The sequence below is a fragment of the Oxyura jamaicensis genome, chromosome 1 (assembly GCF_011077185.1).
Source record: "Oxyura jamaicensis isolate SHBP4307 breed ruddy duck chromosome 1, BPBGC_Ojam_1.0, whole genome shotgun sequence".
Classification (NCBI taxonomy): Eukaryota; Metazoa; Chordata; class Aves; order Anseriformes; family Anatidae; genus Oxyura; species Oxyura jamaicensis.
In genome coordinates, this window is record NC_048893.1 from 94,133,600 (window position 1) to 94,159,782 (window position 26,183).

Sequence of the window (26,183 nt, forward strand, 5' to 3'; positions counted from 1 at the left end):
ATAACCCTTTTGTTTCCTGTCATGTGTCTACACCCTAGTTTGAGTTGCAGTATTTACAGACTCCAAACTTAGCTTTCCTGAAGGCTTTCTAATGAGTATTTAAAAGCTGAAACCGAGTTAAACTTCACTGGAATTAAATTTATAGCTAGATGAGAAATGGTATGCAACATCAGTAGTCATCAATGTTGTAAGCTAATCCATCCTAATTTTTCACTTATTTTTGGTTTGGTTTAGGGATTTTTCTAGCTGTGTTTGACCATCTGCTAAATATTTTTAAGTATAAGTGATATATATATATATATATATAAAACTTGTTGCCATTTTTTTATAATGTTTGATTGCTCTGCAGCATCACTAATAACACATATGCGTGTTATAAAATTTAAACGTTTTGTTTTCAGAATTAAAATTGTCACGTGAATGTATGTATTTAAAAATCAGGATTTGCAGTTTGGGCAGATACCATAGCCATACAATCCTGCTTAGCTGCTGCCAGTAACTTAAAAAAGAACATTTAAGCTAAACCATCTGTGATTAAATGGTCATTTTTATGCCAAATATCTGACTGCATGTTTGCACCTGTAGAGAAGTGCATAACTGAAAAAAGAAAAAATGTAAGCAGGCTGTAGGTTGAACTGTTTGTGCTCTCTCCTGTTCTGTGGTGTTTGGCTCCTCATTTCACTAGCCGCAGCCCTACCTAACCTATGAGTTGTGAGGGCATTGTTCTGGTAGTCAGGATACTACCAGTAGCTAGGTTGACCTTGCCTCTGCTTCAAGGTTGTGAGAAGACCTTGTAAAAGCCTCATAGCTTCAGTTCTCTCCTTTTCCTTTTTTTTTTTTTCTTTTTTCATTTTTTTCCTTCCTTCCTTCCTTCCTTTTTTTAAAAAAAATAATAATGATTTTTATTTCCTTTGGAAAGCACTTGGCACTGTAGAAGTGGATAATGTAAAAGAGACAGGTAGTGAACATCCATCCATGAGATCCAACATAACTGAATGCTAGAAAAAAGCCATTCTGGTACTTCTTCAGAAAACTTGGGAAAGACATTGAGATTTTATGAATAATGAAATTTTTTTTATAGTAATACTTACCTTTGTAAGGTAAGAACTCTTATTGAAGGAGCATTTTTCACATGAATCTGGTTATTTGAGAATTCATATTAAACTCATGGTTCATCTTTGTAAGATTCCTGTGAAATACCTTAGTATGCTCAGTAGAAATACCTAATGCTGATAGTTGTCATCAATCACGTGAAGTATTCTAGATGCAAGGACTGAAGAGGTATCCCACGTAACTACTTTGGTTGAACAAAAATTATAAACCCACTTCTGCTAAAGGGCACCTTCAGGATTTCTGTTGTGTTAAAGGGAGTTGGATTTGCATGACAAATTGATTTAGCTGTCGCCATCTAACAGCGTCACTAGAGGAATCCTTGATTCAGCATTCAGAGTTTTCCAGTGGATTACCAAGACATTGGCTATATGTTGAAATTCATATAAATTTAATGGTGATGGTTTTGGAGAAGTTGGCAATGTTTGGTTATAACATAATAATAAAAAAATGACAGGAATGTTGATGTTAAAAGTATCGGGCAATTTTTCTGCTGACATCTGTGCATTTCACTTCATGTATCTGTTAAAAGGAGTGACAAAACATAAATGCATGCACCCCTTGTATGGATCATTCAAGTATCTGACTGAACTGACAATGGTGTATTGAATTGAATTTTCTGTTTTGTCATTTCTTCTATTACTACAGTTACTATTCATTTACCTATACTTTCTACTGTACTCTCTGCTGTTGCATATGATACTACCAATCTGTAAGCTTTAGTCTATGTTTTTTACACACATAAAACTTTAAATCATGTATTTTTCAAATTGACTATTTCTAAACACAGTGTGTTTTTCTTACCTGTAATTCATCAGTAGGACAAGATTGCAGTTCTTACATAAATCTGAGGCTTCACACATCCCCATCCCTGGGGGTGTTCAAGGCCAAGTTGGATGGGGCCCTGGACAACCTGGGCTGGTGGGAGGTTCATGGCAAGGCGTTGGTACTGGGTGATCTTTAGGGTTCCTTCCAACCCAAACCATTCTGTCGTTCTTTGATTCACTTTTAAACATAAACATCGCTTTTCATTATTCTATAGTCAATACTCCTGCAGTGGAGAAAGCACCATGAAATATATTCAGTAGGAATAGTCATAAGTGTGTCTGTGCATACACAAATACAAGTCAGTAATTATTATCATTTGGGGTTAAAAACTGCAAGTGATTGATTCTACATGAATGCTGGGATAAGGAAAGGAATGCCTGAATGGACTAAGTACAGAATTTTGTGTGTCGCTTCCATGGCAAAATTGGCTGGAACTAAGACACACAAAAACTAATTGTTTTTGAGGTGAGCAGTAGATCAATGTAGTGACTCTTACCCTGATCATTAGCTGTAATTAAGGAAAAGTTTTCCAAAAGAATGACAGTAACATTTGATGACACAAAAATGAAAACCTCATTTCATTTTGTGTTAAAATCAATGGTTGTTTAGCCAGTGAACTTTCTGAGAGCAGAATCTATCTTTAAATGTTCTTGGATTTTACAGGCAGACACTACTCATGTGGTAATTAAAAAAAAAAAAAAAAAAAAGACTAGACGTGTTTTATTTTAAACTGTCATCTGCTTGTACTAGATATGGACATAAACTGGAGATTTAAATGGATGGAGAGATTCTCAAGTATAATTTATAGATTGCAAGTTGGTGAGCTTCATTAAAATCATTTTATGCAAGGAAATGTTGTCTGAAGGTGTGCCAGGGGAGGTTTAGATCGGATATTAGGAAGAAGTTCTTCAAGGAGAGGCTGGTCAAGCATAGGAATGGGTTACCCAGGGAAAGGGGTGAATTTCCCATCCCTTGAGGTACTTGAGAGACTTGTGAACGTGGCACTAAAAGAAATGGTTTAGTGATGGAACTCAGCAGGTCACACTGATGGTTGAACTTGGGGATCATGAGGGTGTTTTCCAACTTAGATGATTCTACAATTCTGAATAGAATAGAATAGAATAGAATAGAATAGAATAGAATAGAATAGAATAGAATTACATTGTATTTAGTACAGTAATTTAAGAGATACAAAGATATGTTTGAAAAATTTTTAATTACCAAGAACATTATTATATTGCAAGCTTGGAAGCATTCAGGCGTAATACAAAAGTGTTTGGTTCACACATGAAAGCTTTATTTTGAGAGTTTCTCAATATGGGACAGAGTTGAAATGGTTTGGGAGTCACTAATCATGTTTGGTGTCTTTGATAATAAAGCTTGTCATTTTTTTCTACAAACACATCAAAAAGAATTATGTTTTAAAGACTAGAGGCTTGTTTTTATATGAACATTTCAGCCTTTTTTGCATCAGAAATTGTACACATATTCAATCACCTATCTGCTTCTGGGCATTTATATATTCCCCATGATTACAGTAATGTGGCCTGTGTGCACAAACTCCTGACCTGTATGTTCAAATAAAAGAGAGGTTTAAATAAATCACACATACAAATCAATACTTCAATGCACAATCATGGTATCCATAATTAAAAATCTAAGCATATGAATAAAAATTTCAATCCTCTCCTTTTAAAAATCGGGTGACATAAAATATTTCTTGCAATGGGTTGGATTGTACTGTTTGCTATAATTCCTTGTTAATTATAATAGTGTAAAAGAGACGTTACACAGAGAAGGGAAAAAAGAATTGCATAACTTTAGCTGATCTATTAGAAAAGCAATTGATCTTGTAAAAGTTGTGAATCAAAAAAAAAAAAAGAGCATTGAGATCTTAAATTATTAAAAACTACAGTCTTATAATAAGGCCATAACAAGAAATTGTATCCTTGTAAATAGTGACTGCACTATTCTTCAGGTTTTTATTGTTAATAACTGCCTGTAAGAATATTACATTCCTTCAAGGTATGCCTTCTCTAGAAAGCTGTTCTACAGTTTTGTAATAAAGTAATAAGTCATGTCAGGGAGAGCTTTAGTAGGCTTTCAGTGTACACCTTGAGTGTGTGCTGAGGCATGAAGCCAAGTGCCATTAATTATTTGAGAAGCGTGCTGGTACCCTACTGTTCTTACACAGAAAATCAGTTGGACAATAATGGGTTAAGCAGCCAAAAAAAAAAAAAAATGAAAATAAATGCTGTTGCTACAATTAATAGGCTGGAAGTTTTGGTACTTCTCATAAGTTGAAACCTTGCAGCTTCAGAAAAATCACTTCCAAAAAAAAGCACCTGCAAAACAACAGATGAAATAATTGATATCATAGGAATGAATTAACCCAGGTGAGCAGATTCACTTGTTAAGAACAGACAAATGTGCACCTGCAAAGTTCTTGCACAAGGAATAGGCAAATGTAGCATGAAATAACATATGTAGAGTTGAAAATAGAAATGAGGTTTCTCACTATGTGGGAGGAAGAGAGGAAAAATGGGGAGAAGGATTAGAAACATCATTTTACAGTACCAGTAGAAGGGACAGAGAGGAAGAATAACATGTATGTTGTAGTATTTGATAAAGGATACCATGAGATCGACAAATTGTTCTCTATATATCAACAATTTTGGTACATATATCAGAAAGAAAGCACTGACAGGTACTTTGAATCTTTCTAATGGTAGCAGGTATTTTTCTAGCATTGCTGTATCTCAGTTGAAGGGATAACAATTTTATAACTGTTATCACCACTTTCAGGAAGTTCTTTTTAAAACATTCCAATAAACTCTTTTTGGAACCAACACCACATTGGCCACTACCTGAACATATTTATGATATTGGAGAAAACCTTATAAACAACACAACACCTACTTGAACTAGAAAACAAAGCTAGCAACACAGTTCTGAGTTAGGAGAGCTGTCTTTTTACAACCATTGTAACAGTAAAAGTGTAGAAAAAGAGGAAGCCATAGCTTAAATGAGCTGGACCATTTTTCAGCCCCTACACTAGCACCAGCCAGCATTGTAGAGCAATTGTCTCCTGAGGATTCACATTCCTTGTGATCATGAAAGATACACAAATGAGCACCTCCTTGGAGGAATGCCATTCTAACATTTATGACACAGAGATGGATAACGCACAAGATAAATTAGCTACAAAATGGATCTGATATCTGCAGACCATTTTTTCTCTGGCAGAATGAAATATTTGGTATGGTTTGCAGAGTCCTCTTACAAGGTTAGGTTCCTCAGCTGTCCATAGAAATGTAAATAATTCTGTGAAAACATTAGGCTTCCTGGCCTACCAGCTTGGACACTAATTCCTGCTGAAATGATCAGGGGAGATCCAGCAAACACAGGTTTTTTACTCAGTTATATTAAATTATATCCTACTGCTTTTTCTCAGACTTCTCTTTTGTAATGTTAACTGCAGTGTTGAAAAACTTTTCATACTCCTACCTTCTCACTTCCCCCAAAAAGCCCTTCTAGCAACATCTATAGCCTAACCACTATTTCAGCTGTTCTTTATGAAAAGCAATTTGATATGCTGAACAGCTTCCAGCAATGTTAAATAAACTACTCCCAGTGTGCGTTACGGCATGGTGCCCTCAGTCTAATGGATTTGCTTGATTTCCGTACTGCTTTAGTCTGAAGACTAGAGCAGCAACAGTTCCATTCTGTTGTTTTTGTTTGCTTCTGTTTTTGTTTTTGTTTTTGTTTTGGAGTGTAAAGAACTTTGCAGAAGAACCTCTCTTCTTCAAAAATATGTGGACAGATGTGCCACTGCAACATGCGTTGCACAGGAGATGACATGCCCACTTGCGTCAGAATGCACAAGTTGTTCCGTTTCACCTTGGTTTATGTGTTGACAAGGAGCTAGACGTGTTAAATAGAAGCTGTTAAAATTCACATGGAGATTAAAGCATTCTCTCCACTTTTCTGACATGCCAGTGAGCTTTCCTGACTAGAACGTTCCTCCTTTTTGGTCTGGGTGTTACCACTTCTCAAATCTGCCAGGGTGGAATGACAAGTCTATCCTAAAGATACCTTGCAGGGAATATGCTGAGGTGACGACTATTACAGCTGATTATCTGGTATTTGAGTTTTAAGGACTTGCACGGGTGCAGAATGCTCCTTGGCATTACTGTTTTTCCACATCACTCAGATGCCAGCTGTTTACTGAACTGATGGAATGACGAAAGCATTTTCTTTCCTTATGAAAAAAAAATGCTTTGCAATAATAATGATTAAAAAGCAATAAAATGCATTATTAAGCTTATACTTTAAAATGAAGAATTTCTACAGCTGCTGTGGATGGATTTGTGGACTCAGTAAATAACTTCCACTATTTACTCCAGTGCTGCATCACCTCAAAGTGTTCTCAGGATTATGTTTCTCCTGCTTTTCTAGTTAAAGATGGGTACTGGAGATGCTGGAGATGGCTTCTTGGAGATGCAGTAGTCTCGCCCTTCCATTCTTGCAGGATTTCCTGATCCCAGGAGTAGGCACTGGTACATTGCTGCGAATTACTTACCTTCTTTTCCACTGCTCTTGTGTTCCTTGATTACCATTTCTGTTGCATTCCTTAATTACTCTGACTGATTTCTTTTCTTTATTATCTTCCTAAAACACACTGAGGTTCCTTTAAAATTAGGCACTGTAGAGAATACTATTTAAAGATTTATGTAGTCTGGTTAATTGTAGATTTTCTGTGGGATCAATCCATAAACAATCAACAGAACAAAAGGCTAATTTCAGCACAGAACAGTGCATCTGAGTATGCATAATTCTCACCTCAGAAAATTTACCTGATTACAGGGATCCCCACAACAGTCAGTAGCACATGGCAGCCAAAAATAGTTGCTCACCTGCTCAGGGCACTGCAGGCTGTTGGTTTGGTCTTGTTTCTCCCATCACTCATACAGGTACCCCACTTGTCATCTTCTGCTTTGCACATTGCTGAGACAACTTCAAGACTGCCTGCCAGCTGAGGACCTTCCAGCATCAGTGTCCCTCTCAGAAACTACTGACAGATTGGCAACAGCCACAGAAACTTAGGGACTAGATTCTGCCTCTACCGACTAGCAAGAGGTCTTCAGGGCCATGCAGAGTACACTTAAAATAAATCTAGGCTCATAAGTTGTTATTGTCTTCTCATGGAGGAATCAGATAATTTCCACGAAAAATACTGGACCAGCTTTGGTGCTCCTGCTTGGGAATCTTGAGCCAGTTTTCAAAGGTGGTGTTTTTCTTACTAGGGGTTCCCTGTGGTAATGCCAGTAACACAGTGCTGCAGGAATGTGGTAGTGCGGTCTCTATGTGGTTAAAATCTGGAGTATTCCTATCCTAATAGCTTGGTGTTTTATTATTATTATTATTATTGTTTTCTTTGTTTTGTTTTGTTTTAACCTCGGCAGCCTTTTTATTGACTTGGATGCCCAAAACAAATGTTTCTCTCAAATCACTGACGCATCTTCACTGGGCAGGGGATAATTGCTGATTTCTTCAGGCACATCTAAGTGGCATGAAAGCTGTTTTGTTTTGATTTTAGCCTGAGTTTGTTTTTCACCATTGGTGCTTATACAGGCATACATAAAAGGATCTAACACAAAATGAAACTGTACTGTCATCTGGGAGCCTCTTTAGGGAGGTGTAGCTGAGCTAAACATAACAAAAGTTGCAATATTATAACTTTCTCTAAAAAGTTAACTGTATTGATTCATCAATGCAGTCTATAAAATGCTTTTAATGGCTAAAAAGGTTGCAGATACTATTTAAAGCAGTGTAGCCTGTATTATGAATAGCATTTATTTAACAGATATGGTTTCGAATTGTAGTTTCAATCCTTGATATTTCTAATCAAATGAGCCTCTTTTCAGCTGCTTATAATTTTGCCACTTTATTCATTCATGCTGAAACATTACTACCTGCCATCTACCTGTTGTAGATGTAGTTCTGAGAATTAAGTGAAAAAGTTGTATCAGTGTTGAAATAATTTTCCATCTCTGTCTCTGAGAAGTACCTGTGCTTCCAGAATCATGTTCATAAATTTGCATCTATATGAATGTGTTTAGAATGCTCATTTTTATTTCTTTGAAAACACAAAAATGTTTGTGTTTTCGAGATTTTTAAAGATAGCAATCTACAGTGCATTAAGAAACATAGCATTAGTACTTAAATAAAAGTGTCCCTCAAATTTATCCAAACAACTGAATAGCTTAATCCATTATTTAGCATATGTATTACATATAATTCAGTTTTCTGTTTGTGTATGGGTTTTATTGATTCTTTGATGAATTACAAGTTCTTGGACACTAATCTTTCACCTGCAGTGTTGTATTGTAAATATTCTTAAGGTTTTGTTAGTTTGTTTTTTAAATTCAGTAGGACACAACTACAAAACAAAGTCCAAACAGATATTTAGTAAGTTAGGACCTTAAAGTAAATCATACGTGGTCAGAACTACTACAGGTCATAGCTACCTGTCCTCTCTTTTCCACAGAGAACCAAATGACATTTAATAGTTACATTGGAATTTGAGAATTGTACCATGCTAGCCCTGTGATCTTCATGGATATGAACCTACAGAATAGTCGAAAAAGTAAGCATATCCACCAAATGTGGTATTAGGTTTAAAATTAACAAGATCTTAATTTCACTCTTTCATCTGGTGAATCTTGGGGTCACCTCTGTTTTCTCTTATTGTAGCCAATTGTTGCTATTATTCAGTTTAGATTTATTCCCGTCTTTTGAGAATTGAAAATAATGTAAAATCAGAAAATTATTTTTAGAAATAATATTCTTATATTATTAAATTATTAAATATTATTAAAAATAGAAAATTATTATTCTTTGAAGAGCACTTTTACATATAAACTTATTATAATTAATATGTTGCTTAGTATCTCCCACACCTATTGATGTACAGTAGAAATGAATGTTTAACTTTGCCCATTAAAACTTTGACAAGTTACATATGAGGAAGTTTGCATGGATCTTAAACTGATGATCTCACAGTGTCTGGTTTCCAAAAAAGTAGACAAGATTTCCTGTGATTTAACACAAGAAGTCTTAAGAAGAAATCATCTCACATCCCATCATCTCGTTGATTTTGTCTCCTCTAATATACTACATATACATATATATGTTTCTCTGTATAAAGGCATGTGTATGTATGTTATGTGTGTACATCTACATAAACATTCAAAACAAACTGTACACTTTTCTCAGAGAGGGAATGATGGTGGCAAACATGGTAGATTAAGTTATGCTGTGGTGGAAGGCCGTTAGACCTTTCTTTAATACATATGCTACTGGAGCTTGTCTGGAATGGAATCTTTTTCTTTTTTTCCCCTCTCTTTTTTTTGAGGTAGAAAAAAATAATAGCCTGATGGTTAGATGATTTGTTAAATTAGATAGAACTGTGGTGTGAGTGTGTCCTATAACATACACACACAAAGTGAATAATGTTATGTACAAAAAAGGGAAGAAATATTACTTAACAGTGTGTTATGAAGGCCTTTGAAGGCCATGTATGGAGATAAAATCAAAATTAATGCACCTACGTTACATACACCTACAGGAAAACACATAAATAAGGTAAAAAATAGAATAGGTAGGCAGCCTGTGACATTATCATTCTGCATGTAGTTAAAAAAGAAAAGAGCACAAGTCAGCTGTGTTTTTCCTACACTGTCACTTTTTCTGAACCCCCATCTCCCCCTTGACTGTAAGTTTAGGGAAAGACAGAATGTTAACAGCCAGTCTTCCTCCCAGATCTTAGAAAATCCTTCCATGACAAGGCAGTGACAAAGAACAGGTTTTGATAGCCTCCAGCAGCAACAGGAAAGCAGCTTATGTTACTGAGTAATTGTTGCTCTGTATGCGAAAAGTTTAATAAAATAGTTTGTTTTCACACTGCAAAAGCTATTTGAGTCACCTCAGTGGCAAACAAGGTGTTTATCTTTGTTGTTATCAGAAGCCTTTAGTTGATAACTTAAAACTCTTTGAGAAGTAGCTGACAAAGCACCTTAAGAAGTGCAGAATAGTATTCACCTGTGCTGTGTAGTGCAGATCCCAGCTCTTTGAGCTGTTGAATTGTATCTAGTATGACAGGCAGTGATAAAATTAATATCACTGACTGTTTTCCTTGCCTGCATGAGCTTATGGATAGAATTCAGATTCTTTAAAAATATGCTATGTGACCCAAATCACTGCTCCAGTTGTTGTATTGCAACTGATGTTTTATACAGAGAAAAACTGTATTGACATGAACTGATAATAGTTTAATATAAACCGATTATCTCTTTTGTCATTTCTTGTAATCATTTTAATAAACAGTCTCAGTAGAATATTAAAATACGAGAATGACAGAAAATAAGTCGCTGAAAAAAAGATTTATCACAAAGAATAACTAATTTAATTTACCTATCTTCATTATATAGTTTAATTAGAGAAAGCAGCTTTGTACCTGACTCTTTTTCTTTCTTCTCCCTTTTTGCTTTCCAAAGTCAAAGATGTGAGTAATGCTGTCCTCTCTTCTCCACCCAAAAAAATAGAAATATTAGACAGCAGAAGATATGGGCAAGAGAAGAGATCGATTTTAGTGTACAAACACAGATGCATTTAAGTACATAACCCAGCACACAGAAATATAATCCCATCAAATTTACCTCAAATAAAAAGCAAAATCAGTCCATTTTCCTAAAATGGTTGGGTCATTTTGTCACTAAGTTGGATATGGATCTCTCCTTACCATCTGTAGGAAGGGGGGAACCAAGCTAGATAATTGCTTTTTTGAAATACGATGTCTTTTATTCTATAGCTTTGACTAACCAGCATGTTCTGTATTTCATAATCTATCATGGCTGGTCTCTCTCCAATGAGTCGCCATGCCTCATGTTTCTAGGAACTCCTCCTGCATAGTCTCACTATGAGTTTGAACACAATCCAACGCATATCCCCTCTTTTTTCTCAGTCCATTTGTGACCTGAATAAAACAAGGATCATGTGAAGAAAGAAAAGGCATGCGATTACTAAATCAGATAGTACTCACATTCAAAGACTGTCATTACATCCTTATTTTGTAATATCCTAATCTTTGTGATCATATTCTCCCTTTTGTAGGTAAAATACATAGTGCATCTTTCATTATATTCTTTTTTTCCTGTTCTTTTCTATATACTTCTTTGTTCTTTTCTACGTATTTTTACTAGAATATAAATTGCTTAAAATAATATTTTTTAAGAAATAATAAATAATTGCTTAAAATAAACTAGATCTAGTTTCTGCACAATAGTAGAGTCAAACAGGCTTTCCTAGATTGCTCTTTCTATAAAGCGATCAGGTATCAGAAGGATAAAAGGACCTTAAAATTGTAATATTTATATATTGACAGAATATAACAAATATGGAAGATGTCAGTCTTATAGTACAATAATGGGTTTCAGCAAGCAATTTAAGAAAATGTATGAGGTGTGTAAAAGCATAGCAAATTATGTGTTTCAGAAAGATTAAACCATCTCTTCCACAGCTACTGATGGTTGCCATTCATTGTAAATGACAGCAGAGTCTTCTCCATTTTAATTTGATTGATGGGTTCTCAGCCAACTATAAAAATCCCATTTTCATGAGGAATGTTTTCCCACACACAGACCAACAAGTGTCAGAAACACCTAAAAGTTGCTCTAAGTTTTCTTTGCACTCCCTTTACTTCAGCTTACTTGGTAACAGTCAATTCAGACCTTGTAAACTGGGAAATCAACATATGTCCCCACCATGACAAGCTTGTGCACAGCAGTGAAAATGCCGCTGTTTTTAAAGCAGCAAGGTTTTTGAGCGCTACGGTGACCACCACGTCTGCGTTTGTTACCATTCAGAGTACCTCCCAGGTAAGGGAAGTACTTAACAATCATAACTGTCTCGATCACTAAAGACTGATAATTACCATGACCTTATTTATTACACAGGGCAATTCAAAAGAGTCTGAGAAATAATGTCTCAGCTAGCCAGAGGTGAAGCCCTCACTCCTCATTGCCTGAGCAATGCCATTAGAGCAGGGCCTGTCAGCCTACAGGCAGCCTTTGTCTGGCCTCCCCAGCTTTGGCAATTTATCTGTTTTCCCAGGACCTCAGTGTACAGCTTTCTTTGCACTTTCTGTAACACACTTCCAGGTTTAGGTCTTTGGGCTGCCACGGGGCCTGTAGCGGCCTGGGCTCCTTGGGCACAGCCCAGGCCCATCCCAGCAGGGTGCAGGGCAGGCCGAGGGGCAGGGGGCAGCCCCAGCATGAGGACGGCCCGCGGGCAGGCTGAGATGGGGGCCTGCAGGTGCTCCTGGCTCGGCTGGGCCCCTGGCCAGGCAAGGCTGCGATGCAGCAGGGCTGTGGCTCGTGTAGGGACCAAGAACGGGAGCCACAGCTGAACGCACCTCCCAGGGACTGGAGTCGGCCTGTCTGCGTCCTCAGGATTGAGCTGTGGGGAAGCCTCTAACCATGGCCCCAGTGGGATGGGGCCACCCTCAGCTGCACTGGCCCAAGGCCCTGCAGCCGAAGTCTTCGTGGGGAGAGGCACTGGGGACTCTTCTTTGATGTGGTAATGGCCACAAGCCATGCACCACATGCACCCAAGTCCTTGTGAGAAACAACACAAACACTGTGCTGCTGGGAACAGTGGAGATAGTATCTCATTTTAAGCAGTAAGTATTAACTTTGGACTCTGGTTCACAATGCACCTCAAAAGCTTTTACAGTCTCTTTCATTACCTCTGCACATAGCATCAACAGTGCTAAAACTCTTCTGCAGCTGCTTGGTAAATGCCTTCTCCCTACCCTCTGCCCTAGCTGGTAACCTAGCAAGTCATGAATCACTATCTTTAAGAGTTCACCAGAGCTTTGCAAATTATTAAGATCTCTTTTCATATGCATCTTTGTGTAATACAAACAAACCTAAATGTCATATATTAAACATTAAATAAGGAAAATTATATTAATTAAAAAGTTTTCTACAGTTTAAAAACACTCTAGACAAATCAAGATAAAGCTACAGTAAAGCACTTTTATAGACATGTTATCGTTTGTGAAGCCAATTAAATTATCACTGCTTCTCTGCATGATCCCTGGTATTTCATTGGAGAAAACTTTGGTGTCTTTGAATTGTTCATTCAGACACCCTGCTAATTACTTAACCATTAAGGCAATATTTTATTATCGTCCCCCAGGCTTTACAAAAGTCAAATCTTATACAGTTCATATAATTAGAAGCTCACAAAGTCACTTCTGTTGGATAAAGTCAGGGAAAATAAGATGCCTCCCAGTGATTAAAAGGTTATAAAAAAATACTTTGTGTTAACAAACATAAATACAAACTTTTTTTTTTTTTTTTTGAATAGTCATCCATGCACAAATAATTTGTGCAAATGATAGATACAATAACTGCTAGCTGAATGAAGGAAATGTTATAACGAGAAACACTTTGAAAGTACTAATTTATCAACCCATACAAAATGGGTTTTACAAAACTTTCTGCATACATAAGCATCTGGAACAAACTTTTAACTTACTTGCAATGTATTTTACATGTGATTTTGACTAGAAAATATGACCTTTTTCCTTCTCCAAATACAAAGCAACAGCCTATTCATAATTAAGTGCCTGAGTTTCTGATTTACCCATCAGGTAGTTTGTGCACAGAGTTGTGGGGAGCTGGAACTGCCACAGATGAGTAAGCAACAAAGATGATAGGAAGCTGGGCAAAAGCTAAGATCCTGCTTCATTAAGGAACTCAGTTAACATTAAGCATGCAGGTAGTTCTGTTGATTATGCTGTTGACAGAGTCATATCCTAATCCTTATTTTAGCTCTCATGTGGTTTGGGGACTCTTTGAGTTGAATACATCTAGCACCTGTGTATGGTTTGATACCACAAGCTGTGGTGACTTGCATGTAGTAACACAATACGTGATCTCATAGCAGAACATTTACGAACCCCAGTTCTAAAAAATGTTACACAGATGGGAAATTACAACAGAGTGCTTATACCATTGACTCCTTTGTGCAATTTTCCTGTAAGTTTTGATTGGAATTGCTTTGAGCTACAGTTGGCAGTGGTCTTATACAGCCTGAAGCTCCACAGAGGAGGCCAAACCATACTCAGTCCTGTTAGGATATGCCAAAGAAGTTAATAGGGAGATTATTCTTTTCTTCACAGGGAGCAGACATAGTTCTGTACAGACCATGAGCAGCGTAAAGCTGTATTCAGTTTGTGCTGGTTGGTTGGTACCTATCAGGGCATAAACAGGCATGACAGAACATGACCCTGTCAAAGTCTAACTCATAACAAGTTAGAAGTAATCATAGCCCTTAAAACATGCTATTAGACATGTTTCATGTTCAGGAGGAATTCCTTAGGAATTGAGGTTGCAAATTAACAGCCTGTGTTGACCTTGCATGCTTATTACCTGATCAGATATTGTGGCAAATTTTCATGTTATTGGTTGTTGTTTTTCATTGAAATAAGCTTGTTTACAAATTATTCTGTACTTGTTTTGGACTGCATTAAAGAAGCACCACCCCATTCTCTAAAGATGCATGCATGTCTCTGAAATTATAGCGGTTGGGACATTTGCTAAATTAGCTTTTAAAACCTAGGTAGGAAATGTAGTGTTTTTATAGTTTTCGAAGGACAAGGGTAAATTGCTTCTTGTTAAAGTTGAAATTCAGATAGTGAAGCATAATATTTGTTAGTAGTGTATACGCTTCGATACTGTATGGCAGCTGAAGTGCTGTATTTCAGTTCTGTCCTGCATATTCAGTGATCTTTACAGAGTAACAGTTTCACCTTGAATGTTGGCAGTCAGCACCAAGTTATCCCAGGAGCTGAGTCATCCAAAACTTGTGATCATTTGGGGGCTCTCAGCGTGTGTTAGTATGTTTATGGAGGGCTGGATTTTATTTAAAAGTATCCAGTAATTGTAAAATGTCTTACTCTACATTTGGATGGGGGAGAATTGTCAGTAGCTTTGTAAACTTAAGCATACCAAAGCTGTCCTGATATCTTTGGCTTTAGAATGCGTGGTGTGTATCTGACATAATGGTGCGTGCATTTGTGTTGGCTTCAGAAAAAGTAGAATATTCACATTTTCACCCATATTTCCTCAGCATTTTCATGAGTATATATATGCTTTAAGACAAAAATAAAAATAAAAAACCCAACCATATTGAAAGCATAAATGCTTTAAATATACTCCAGAATACTATTTCAGAATAAAACATTTACTTTATTTTTTAAAAAATAAATCATGTTCTCCTTGAGTTTTATTTTAGAATAATGAACAGCTTGAAGTTTAAACAAAATATTTTTCTTGAAAAAGACTGCTGTGTTTCTTTTGATCTAAACTGGTTTGTAATCTGGGGGACAGAAGGGAAGGAGTGATTTGAGAACTGACAGAAAAAAATTGGAAGTAATAAGGATTTTAAAGAGCAGTCATTTTGCTGTGACTGAAAAGGTAGCCTGGCATTGCCACCTCTTTAATCACGAACTTCTTTGTGTGGAACTGTATGCATGAAAGGTAGCTATTAAAAGCAAGAACTTAATATTCATCTTCAGCTAAGGCATGGCAGGATTTGGGCATGAGAAAAAAAAAAGGCGCAGGCATATGTAACAGCCTTCCAACATTTCACCTTACCTCCTCTCCTCCTTCCTCCTAGCAAAGCTGAGAGGAGTCAGTGTCCACTGCCTGTATCTACAATGCTGCTGTCTTCCTTGTACCAAACCCGCTGTCATTCCAATCAGTAGAAAATTGCCACTGACTGTAATCACGGTGGTATCAGACCAGGAGCCTTTGAAAGGGAAATCCCCTGCTGTTCCCACCTCTCTTATCTCTAGCACCAGAAATACTTATATTTTTTCTTCGGTGACAGCAGGGCAGGATTCCTTCCTAATACCTATTCAGCAAAGTCAGAAGAACACACTGGGAGAACTGCTGAAACTGTTGGGTCAAAATTAAGCTCTTAAAATTACATTTGAAAAAATGGCTCCTGGATTCTGATGGATAATCAACTGCTACCTTTTTTAGTCCCAAACACTCCCTTTTCCCTCAGACACTAACAAAATCGCTTTTGTATCAAGTGGGTGCTTTGGAATCAGAAGCCAAACTGATCTGTGTATATCTTATCTATAAGTTAATGCCCTTTAATTACTCACTTAATTGGAACCGACAGTGAATCCATAAAATTCCTAAATCGTGGTACTTATTTATAGAACACTATATTCCAATATTGTTGTCTTATTGCAAGGGAAGGAAATACTGCCTAGTTCCTGTAGAAATATGAAGAATATAGTCTTGAATATGTCAAAATGAGAAAAAGCCACATGGATCTTTGAAATATTTATAGCAATGGCTTCCATTGTACTGGTGAAGGAGTCGGAAGGAATATGAGCCTATGCAGTCCACACATGTTAGAGTTGCTCTTTCATTTGTTTCAGTTCTGTTTGCTTATTGGGAATCCAGAAGACAGTAGCTGTAATTCGTACTGGCATGTGTGAATGTGGTAGCTGGCAGGAGAAAGAAAGAAATCTCTGTCTAAACTTGTGTGGTGACTGCTGAGGACTGTTGTATAGTATTTCAGAATGCAAACCAGGTATATTTATGATAACATCTATTTTAATTAATTGTTTCTGCTTTAAAGGCCAACAGAAAGTCATTTAAGTTTCTACTGTAATGAAGAACTGCTGGGACTCCTGCTCCAACTGGGTGGGCGGTGGGCTCTGACTGCTGCAGCATCTCCTGTCCCCGCAGCAGCTGCTATCTGGGTTGTTTCTTGACACAATTAAGAGTAGCCTCAGGCTTGCTGTAGTTTGTGCTAGAGGGTATTGGCACCTCTGTCCTACATCTCCAAAGGTTATTAGAGCAGCGCCTCCCAGCCCTCATTCCAACACAGTGCAAAGGACCCAACTAATTGACCCTTCTGTCAGAGGCTTCTCGGGAGACTCTGGGCAGGTCAGACCAACCTGCAAATACAGGGATGTCATTCCTGTCTCATCAAGGCATTGTGAGGTGAAGCACATTGAGCCTTGCAAGTCTCTATTACTTTAGTAAGGAAGCCATATAAATAGCATTGGTAGATAGAAGTTTTCCCACTCTTTCATCTTATTAATATATGGACACTACATAAAACATAGACAGTGAGCTTGTGTTTACTGATATTAGTGAAGTTTCCTAGATAACAGTTTCAAGCAGCAGTGAGGGTTGTCTATTAGGAAGCTGTCTCTTTTAATGTTTTCCCATCAGACATCAAGAACATATATATATTTTTTAAGTCCATATACCAAAATAAAAACAGTGAAGCATTATGTGATTAGAATAGCATATATATCTAGGCTGGAAAGAAAAGACAGTGCTTATAAGGCACTGCATGGAACAGATTTTGCTTACGACCAAAATTTGCTGCTATTAATAAAATATTATTTTCTTGTTTTGCAGCTTGCAGGCCTGGATTCTATAAAGCATTTGCTGGAAATGTAAAGTGCTCCAAGTGCCCTCCACATAGTTTGACCTATGTTGAAGCAACTTCTGTCTGTCAGTGTGAGAAGGGTTACTTCAGAGCTGAGAAAGACCCACCAACTATGGCATGTACCCGTAAGTCTGATCGGTACCCGTGTCTGCAGTTCTGTGCCTCATTTATTCTTTTTTTTTTTTTTTTTTAAATTTAAAAATGACATGAAATTGTACATTTTCTGAATAATCTTGATTAAAATTACCCAAAGAGATTTTTTTGATCAAATTTCAAACATCAGATTTCTTCTTATTTACATCCCTAAAAATGCTGCCATGTTTCTTACATTAGTGACTTATTAACCTGTAGGTTTGAGAGGTAGTATAAGGTTTGTAATCATTGTCATACAGATAGCAATGCTGATTTCTAACTATCAGTATGTATCTTAAGGACATGAAAATATTCCTGTACAAAAACTTCCAAAAAAATGAGGCTGCATATGAAGAAAAAAAAAACTGATACGACATACTCTCCTGTCTCCTCAAATAAAAATTAAAAACAAAGTACCATTGCAGTAATTAGCAGTGCATAGTCAATTTTTGGTAGGACTAATCATGTGAAAGTAACTGAGCTGACACTAGCAGAATTGAAGTACTTCCTGTGCTCATGCTAGTCTCTCCATATGACACTATACGGGGTAAATTGGGAATATAACAGGTAATTTGAGGCTGACTGACAAAGTTACAGGTATTCTGTAATCCTGAGGTCATTACGTAGACCAAGCCATTGCGCATCCACTGAACGGGAGTGATCTCACCAAAAGCGATATTCATGAGATCTAAGGCACTTACCAGAAAGTTGTCTAATCTAGCCACAGGGCATTCAGAGGTGAAGGGTACATCCCAGCCTCCAGCTGCTTGAGGGACATGGGTTCAAGAAGCACCTCAATCCAACTAACATAATCTGCTGCCAGCTCGCTCTGGAGTGAAGCGTGTAGGTCTGTCGTTTTTCACAGAATACGTGAGGGGAAAAAAATGTTGTTCCAGACTTCCCAAAGGAAAATGTTGATTACAAACAATTCCAATCAAATGAGTGCCCTGAGCATAGGCTATGAAAACTTACCCACAGAGCTAACACACATCGCAGGCACTCTTGACAGTTTCATGCTTATTAAGATAGTTTCACTCATACATTATGCAGATGTGGTACCACATTAGTTATGCCATTGATTTTTCTCTTACAAAAGACAGTTTTCTGAGAAATTACTCATACATGGCATTATGCTTCCATAGTTATTTTTCAGGGCACAACTTTAAGCCCAGCTACCCACTAGTATTGGTAAGGTAAGGAGGAGCATGAGAGCCTTGTGGCACCGGGTAGCAGGTACCTACAGCATTCTGGTCCTGCTACCTCTTCCACAAGGAAACTGGAATGCTGAAAGCTGCTTTGGCTGAAGGCTGTCAGGAGAGATTTGCTGCCAGACCACTCTATTCCTGCTGAGGATATCAGCCAAAGCAACTGAATAAGTGGGGGCAGGGAAGAAATCAACCACAACAGCAGTACCAGTGCCCCATCTCACCTCAGTTTTGGAGAAGTAACAAATAAGGGAGACAGTAAACCACATTCCATTTTCTGCCTTGTTCTTGGTTCAGTGCCACCATGGATTGCCTCTTATTCAACCTAGATTGCAAGGTATCAGTATTTCACTGACTGTAATAGCAGATGTATTCATCTTATACCCACAATGATGATTATTTCTCTAATTGTCAGCTCTGGAAATGACACTAAGATTCTGACAGGCAGACTGTGTTCTTATCTTCTTGCACATCATCAGTAATGAAGAGTCTGCAGGCTAAATTATTCCCTAACTGGTATCTTTAGCCCCATTGCTTTCAAATTATGCTCTCGGTTATTAAAATTATGTTTCTGTCATAAATACAACTTCACTGCCTTCGGTGGGTCTGTGCAGATGTGGCTAATTTAAATTTAATAAACAAAGATATTGGTGATTTATGAGATGGTAGAATTTAGCTTGTTTCTTCCAAACCGTCATGCTTTACCATAATAAAAGGAGCTGGAAAGTTAGAAAAAAAAAAAAAGTGAGCCAATTTGACTACACAAAGAGAAAAGGCTGCACAGTAAGAATATGCCTTTTCTACATAACCACCTTTGGGGCAGGTCTCTATTTTTGATGTCAATTTGCAAATTTTTGTCCTGACATATGAGACAAGATAAGAGATTTGAAGTTTTTCTTGTGACTTTGAAAACAAGAGTTGTTCTTGAATCAAACACATTTACTAATGGATTCTCTTTACAAACCTCTTCATATTCAAATATCTTAAACCATCTACATTCACACCTATTTTATTTGCTTCCTCATGTCCTGAAAAGCAATATGCCTAAAATAGGTAGATATTTTATTCTCTCTCTCTTCATTCCTGTATAGGGTTAGAAAGTATTTCTCACTCCAGAATTTTTCCTTGGTACTGGAATACCTGCATGGACAGCAATATGGAGAATAAGGACCTTGTTCCAAGAGACTATGAATTGAAGAGGTTAGCTTCAGGCATCCATTCTTTCAAGCTGAACTTTGAATCTAATTTCATTAATTCTGTGAAAGTGCATACTGTATATTTTCCCAAGATTGTACAGTTCCCATTTTTACTTCATGAAACTATATTTTATAAAAGAAGAGTATGCACTTCACAGAAAGCATAATAGAATTCTAATTTTAATGAGAGGAAAGAAAATTACATTAGGATATATTGTTAATTACTTTCTCATAGCCTTTTTCCATTTCATTGGCACTTGTTATCAATCTCTTGCTGCTGCTCTTTCTCCTTATTGTATTTCTTTGCCATATGTGAGTACTCTATCAGTGATCTCTCTGCACACACAGTGAGCAACAAATAACAGCATATCTTCTTCCCTGTCTGATTACTCTGTACATAAAGTAACATTTCCCACTATAATGTAATTGAATAAATTGATCTATCTTTCAAGGTCAAAGGCAGGCAGGCTTTTGTTGAGTCTGAATGCGTCTATTCTCATGGTATGTGCAAACAATTTTGAGCCAACAAACTTGTGTTCTGTTCAGAAACCTTTGGCACAAACTGTATCCTCCATACTGAAACTTTTTAAGAGCTACCACTATGTTCCAGCAGCAAAATCGAGCAACGTACTTGAAGCCTTTGACTGTACTGCTTCTGTTGCTATTTGTGTGTCTATATATTATATATATACATATAATTTATCATTATGCTCAGACTTGGAGTATTGGTTTGCAGTCACCAGTTCCTGTCATGAGGCAATTCTTCCTGCCTGCCTCATTGAGAAAAGAATAAATGATTCTGGAAAGGCAAAAATGTAATACAGCATTCCACACCAAGTGGCACTGATCTATGCTGCATATATAAATGTATGTATATAAAGAAGCAATTATGAACTCAAGGGACACAGGTAGATGGTGATTCTGATTATTTTCATGAGATGATGATTAATTTCTGACACTTCCGCTGTGAATTCAGTAGTCAAGTAATACACAATTATGAGAGTCTAGTAGTTGGTAACAGACAGTTCTCACTTAAAAAGAAAAAAAAAAAATTCCAGACAGTCATTGCCCTGTATTATGTAAAATACTGCATTGTCCTCACCGGACTTGTGCAGCATTTGAATTGCTCCTCCTTCCTTCCACAAAGGGCAAAATGCACTTCACCTTCATAGAGGGAGAGCATACACAAAGCAGCTAGGTGAGGTGCGAAGCACAGCATGAGGCACAAACTCAGCTCTGATGCTCTTGGAGTGAGCCTGATTTTCCATAAGAGATCAGTGCCGGTCTACTCCACAGAGGGTGTAGAAATACTTGTTTCATTATAATTCGTAAATGAAGCAAAAGGCCTTGCTCACACTCAGGTTGTGTTTTATCTAAAAAGCAGAAGAGCTTCATTTTTTGTAATGCTCATCCATCTGAATTGTTCTACTCTTCTGCATAAAATCCAAAGTCATGAATTTTACTGTGAGAAAAGGATCCATCATTTTCACCAATATACTTGGTTTCCTTAAAAACAATATGAGGAAATCCCTGAGAGCCTTGCACACAGATGTCTGCAGAAGGGTTATTGCTGCCAAGTTTTTTTGATGTGTCAAATAATCTTTGTGTAATTTATAAATGATAACAAAGCAATCAGGCCACATCCATAAAAGCCCAGTGACACATAATTTAGCTGAATCTGAGGATTAGAATTAATTGTCTCTCTTTGTTCCAAGTTCTAAATCTTAGTAAATGATTCACTGCATGTCATTACAGCTTAATATTTGCATGAAATCACAGTTTAACTGGCATAATTTAACAGCAATTAAAAAGCTATTTAATCGTCATGCAAATTGGCATGAGGGGCCTTGAGTATGAAGGGTGTCTGAGGGTTTTTTCAGTACTTGCAGGCGGACAGTCATACACTTTCAGACACCCCTAACATAACTGATAATCTTTTCCTTATTCATTGAAATGTGAATGTACAATAATTCGTGTTTTCTCTTATAAATGAGAATTAAATCCCAAATCATAAATATAACAACCTTCACCCTACAGTATATGGATTCAAAAAGGTTATTTGAACTACCACAGTAGTTCTTCCACTGGTACTATCTTCACAGAACAACAGATTAAACACATCAAAATAGACAAATCCAGGTTAAAAAAAGCTCTCCTAGTGCCCAGATACACGTTAATTCATATGTTTTAGCATGCCAAACTTGCTGAAGTGACATACAAAACTAACCTGTGATGACCCATTGTCATAGTATCTGTAGTTTATGTAATATTAGATTTAGACCTGTTTTAAAACATTGGCTCCAGTCCTATGAGTGATTAACACACATGCTTAATTTTAAGTGCTTGAATGTTACCAATTATTTCAAGGGGATAACTGATCTGCTTAAAGTTATGCACATATGTAAGTGTGATTAAGGATCATCTTCTGTATTCCTAAAACTCCTCACTGGTTTTAACAGTGGGAATTTGTTAAGACCAGTCATTATTTAATTCTCACAGAGTGTTTTTAGATGAAGCATAATTATTCCTCTGTTCTGTGCATAAATACTAAGAACTGAAGCTGAAGTAATCTGTGCTGGTTTTAGCTTATTTCAATCGAAGAACTGTCTTCCAGATTAGCTACAACCACCGGTGTCACGGTAATTTTATGGGAAGTTAAGAGATTTATGAATCTGAGACACCAAGGTTATAGAGGCTTTTTTTTTTTTTTTTTTTTTTTTTTTTTTTTACCAACTCAGCATCTTCGAGACTGTACCTTGTCTCTACTTTCCACACCGTTGGAAAATAATGCCTCAATATAAGTAGCAGTAGTTAACAAGTTGCATTTGTAAATACTTACATATTACAGTATTTCAAATGCTACAATATTAGACTTACCACAAGGTCACACTCAAAAGCCAGGAAGGATATACTCAAAATATTCTCTGGGACTGTAAAAACTGCAAACTACAAAAATAATTTTCATCTGCCAGGTTCCAGAAGTATTGATCTTCATTCAGTACAAATGAGCCACATAACATTCAGCTAAATGACTCCTTGATACTCTGAGCAATAACTGCTCTTCACTGTCAGGGGCTTTTTGGCTGCTAACCATAAACTCTGTGCAGATAGATACACAAATAAATACTCACACATTCAAAATATTTTAATCCTTATTGTCCACAGAAAAAAAAACAAATGTAGGAGCTCCAAGTCTTTTAATTATCAAGTGCGTGAAATCTAGTAGCCAACTCATCATTCACCTTAGGGCAAAAATCATTCTAATAAAACCATAGCCTCAGTTGTTTAATGTTACAAAAAATATCAGAAAGAAAAAAGCAACTCAAATGTTCAACTACAATTCACAAAAATACTTAACATTTATTGGTTCGCATGATCCCTCCTGTGCCATACAAAGTTTTTTTTCCTTTAGAAGCCTTACATGCTGTATAAGTAAACAAATACCATCACTTAAAATGATAAACTTTGGTGAGCCAAGCAGTGACTTTTCTTCTGCAACTATTATTGTTTCTTTCCTTCTTTAAAGTTAGTCTTTCTTTCTGATGCAATGTGTAGGTACAGTTGTATAGTTCTTTATAGTTTTTTAGTAAAATGTAAGATGAAGTAATGTTTTCTGTTATAGTCCATTTGAGTATTCTGGGTCATCTTCAAGAAACAAGAACTTGAGTAAATAGTCTTACTTCAGTAGGTGCATATTTCAGAGCTACTCAGGGGCTTGATTTTCTAAATCTCACAGCATTTTTGTTCAGACAAATATAGCTTAAAGTATGAAAACTCAATCAGCATATCAGCGCTCTACTAATTGCAGCTATTAAGGAAAAAATAAAGTAAAATAATGGAATTAAATGACTAGGAAAAATAATATAACTATTTATTTATTTATTTATTTATGGCTGGGATTTGAGATCCTGGTTTATATATTAAATGTCAGGAGGAGCTTTGATTTTTTTTTTTTCCTTTCTAATGTAAAGTTTAACAAGTCAAAACTTCATAGCTAAGTCTTAACAGCAGGTTATATAAATCATGAAAAGTTGTAAAGCAAGCTTAAAGTTTTCAAAGCTCTACTAACCATTGACTAAACCATCCTAGTGCATTGTGATTTTCTGATGAGAACTGGGAATATAATTTTCATTCAGCTCAACATGAAACCAGAGATCACCAGTTAAGTTTACCACAGTCAACTTGCATAGATCAAAACCTGGAGCATAAGGCCTTGCATTTTGCAGATCCGTGTTTCTTGCCTAATTTTTATGGGCATTTTTTTGTTTTATATACTTTTTTTTTTTTTTTAATACTGTGTATTTGGAAGTGTTTAGTTGACATATGCTAGCTTTAAAAAGTATATGCTAAGTAGAGTTAAGATAATTTGGAGTTCCTCTAACAATTTGCACCTTCATCACTTCACCAATTCCTGTCTGACTGTATAAACTCTCAGGTGATTTACATGTGATCATACACAGAAAGTCAGCATAACAGCTTAAAACATTCTGGATGTCCCTTGGCTATTGTGGGATCCATTGGAAATCGATCACTTGTGTTTCCTCCAGCTGTACACAAAGCTTTACCACATGTTGGCTAGCTAAGAGCTTTCCTATATTCTGCCTGTTGCTGCTACCTTTGCATTCCTCCTCCCTGTGGTCTTCAGGAACTATTTTTTCTCCTGTTTTGCAACCATCCCTTTAGATCTTTAGCTTGCAAGTGTGATGTCTTTGCTGTTAAACTGATGCTGATTAGGTGCCGGGAAGGAATAAAAAACATGTAAACTGTCTCTTGTGCCTAATACTCTTAGCCTGTTGCTACCCAGCTCTGTTAATAAGTAGCAGCAAAGAAATCCCCAAGGATCATAGCAGCAAAGGACAGAAAAAAAAGTCTGGTACTGAAGAATTAATATAAACAACTTTACTTCCTGTAGTTATTCCAAAGCTGTCATTTATTTATTTATTTACTCAATTTAACTCTTCTAAGACATCAAGGATCATAAGTATCAGAAAAGCCTTCCTTACTATGCAAAAAAAAAATAAGGAAATAAATTTTGTGCTTAAAGCTCTACAGCTCTACCCCAGCACCCCACAAGTCAAAATATCTAGTGAAAATTTAGGTTATCAAGTCCAGCCTGGAGCTTACCAAGTAATTTATATGTTGTCTTAAATTATTTCTGAATTAATTCTAATTCATTTAGAGTTTTCAGCTTCCTATGATCTTACCTGTTTATCCTTCTTTTTTAATTTTCAAGGATTTAAATTATTTGGATAATTTTATTTTTTTTTCAATTGAATTCATTATTCAAACATAATCTTTCAACTTCTTGCAAATAATTGCCTTAAGGTTAATATTTTATTTTTATGTGGTTTTGCCTCCAAAACAGACAACAGACGCTTGACAGGCTTTCCCCTCCTTCTTTGCAGGGCCACCTTCTGCTCCTAGGAACGTGATTTTTAACATTAACGAAACAGCTCTCATGTTAGAATGGAGCCCCCCAAGTGATACGGGAGGAAGAAAAGACCTCACTTACAGTGTCATCTGTAAGAAATGCGGGTCGGATGCCAGCCAGTGTGAGATATGCGGGGGAGGCATCCGCTTCATCCCCAGGCACACAGGTCTCATCAACTCCTCCGTGACGGTGCTGGACTTTGTGTCGCATGTCAACTACACCTTCGAAATAGAGGCTACGAATGGTGTCTCAGAGCTGAGTTTCTCCCCCAAGCAGTTCACAGCTATCACAGTTACCACGGACCAAGATGGTAAGTCTCACCACCGTGCATCTGTTACTGTGCCCCTGTCATTCATGCACTTTTTATGGGTATCATTTTATTTCTTGGAAGTCTGGGTCAGTGAGTTAGGATGCTTTGCAAATTGTTAAGCATTTTTATGTGTGACGACTTTCAGTTTCTGCTGATGCAACACTGAATGCTTCTGTCAGTTGGCCCTTGATCCCATAACACAGGGCACAAAACCACGTCTTTGCTTAACGTGTCTTCTGTTTAAATGAAGTGTGTGCTTTAACACAACCTGAGCCTACCAGTGGTTTGTCACAGCTGGAGACTCTGTCTGATGTTCTTCCAAGTCTTCCCTAACAATTTCACTTTTAAAAGACTAAAGCACCACATTACCCACCAATTTCATAGTGTAAAGGTGAAATGAAAGTGAATTCATTTTC

The 26,183-nt window shown here is 36.8% G+C and overlaps 1 protein-coding gene across 4 annotated transcripts in view; it reads left to right on the top strand.

Annotated features, from left to right (window-relative positions):
* Positions 1–26,183, top strand: part of EPHA6 (EPH receptor A6) — a 511,169-nt gene that overhangs the window by 237,845 nt on the left and 247,141 nt on the right. For all 4 annotated transcript variants that reach the window (XM_035315198.1, XM_035315200.1, XM_035315199.1 and 1 more), the window contains exons 4-5: positions 17,463–17,618; positions 25,432–25,767. In XM_035315198.1, the coding sequence (XP_035171089.1) occupies positions 17,463–17,618; positions 25,432–25,767 (492 nt within the window). The remainder of the gene's footprint in view (positions 1–17,462; positions 17,619–25,431; positions 25,768–26,183) is intronic.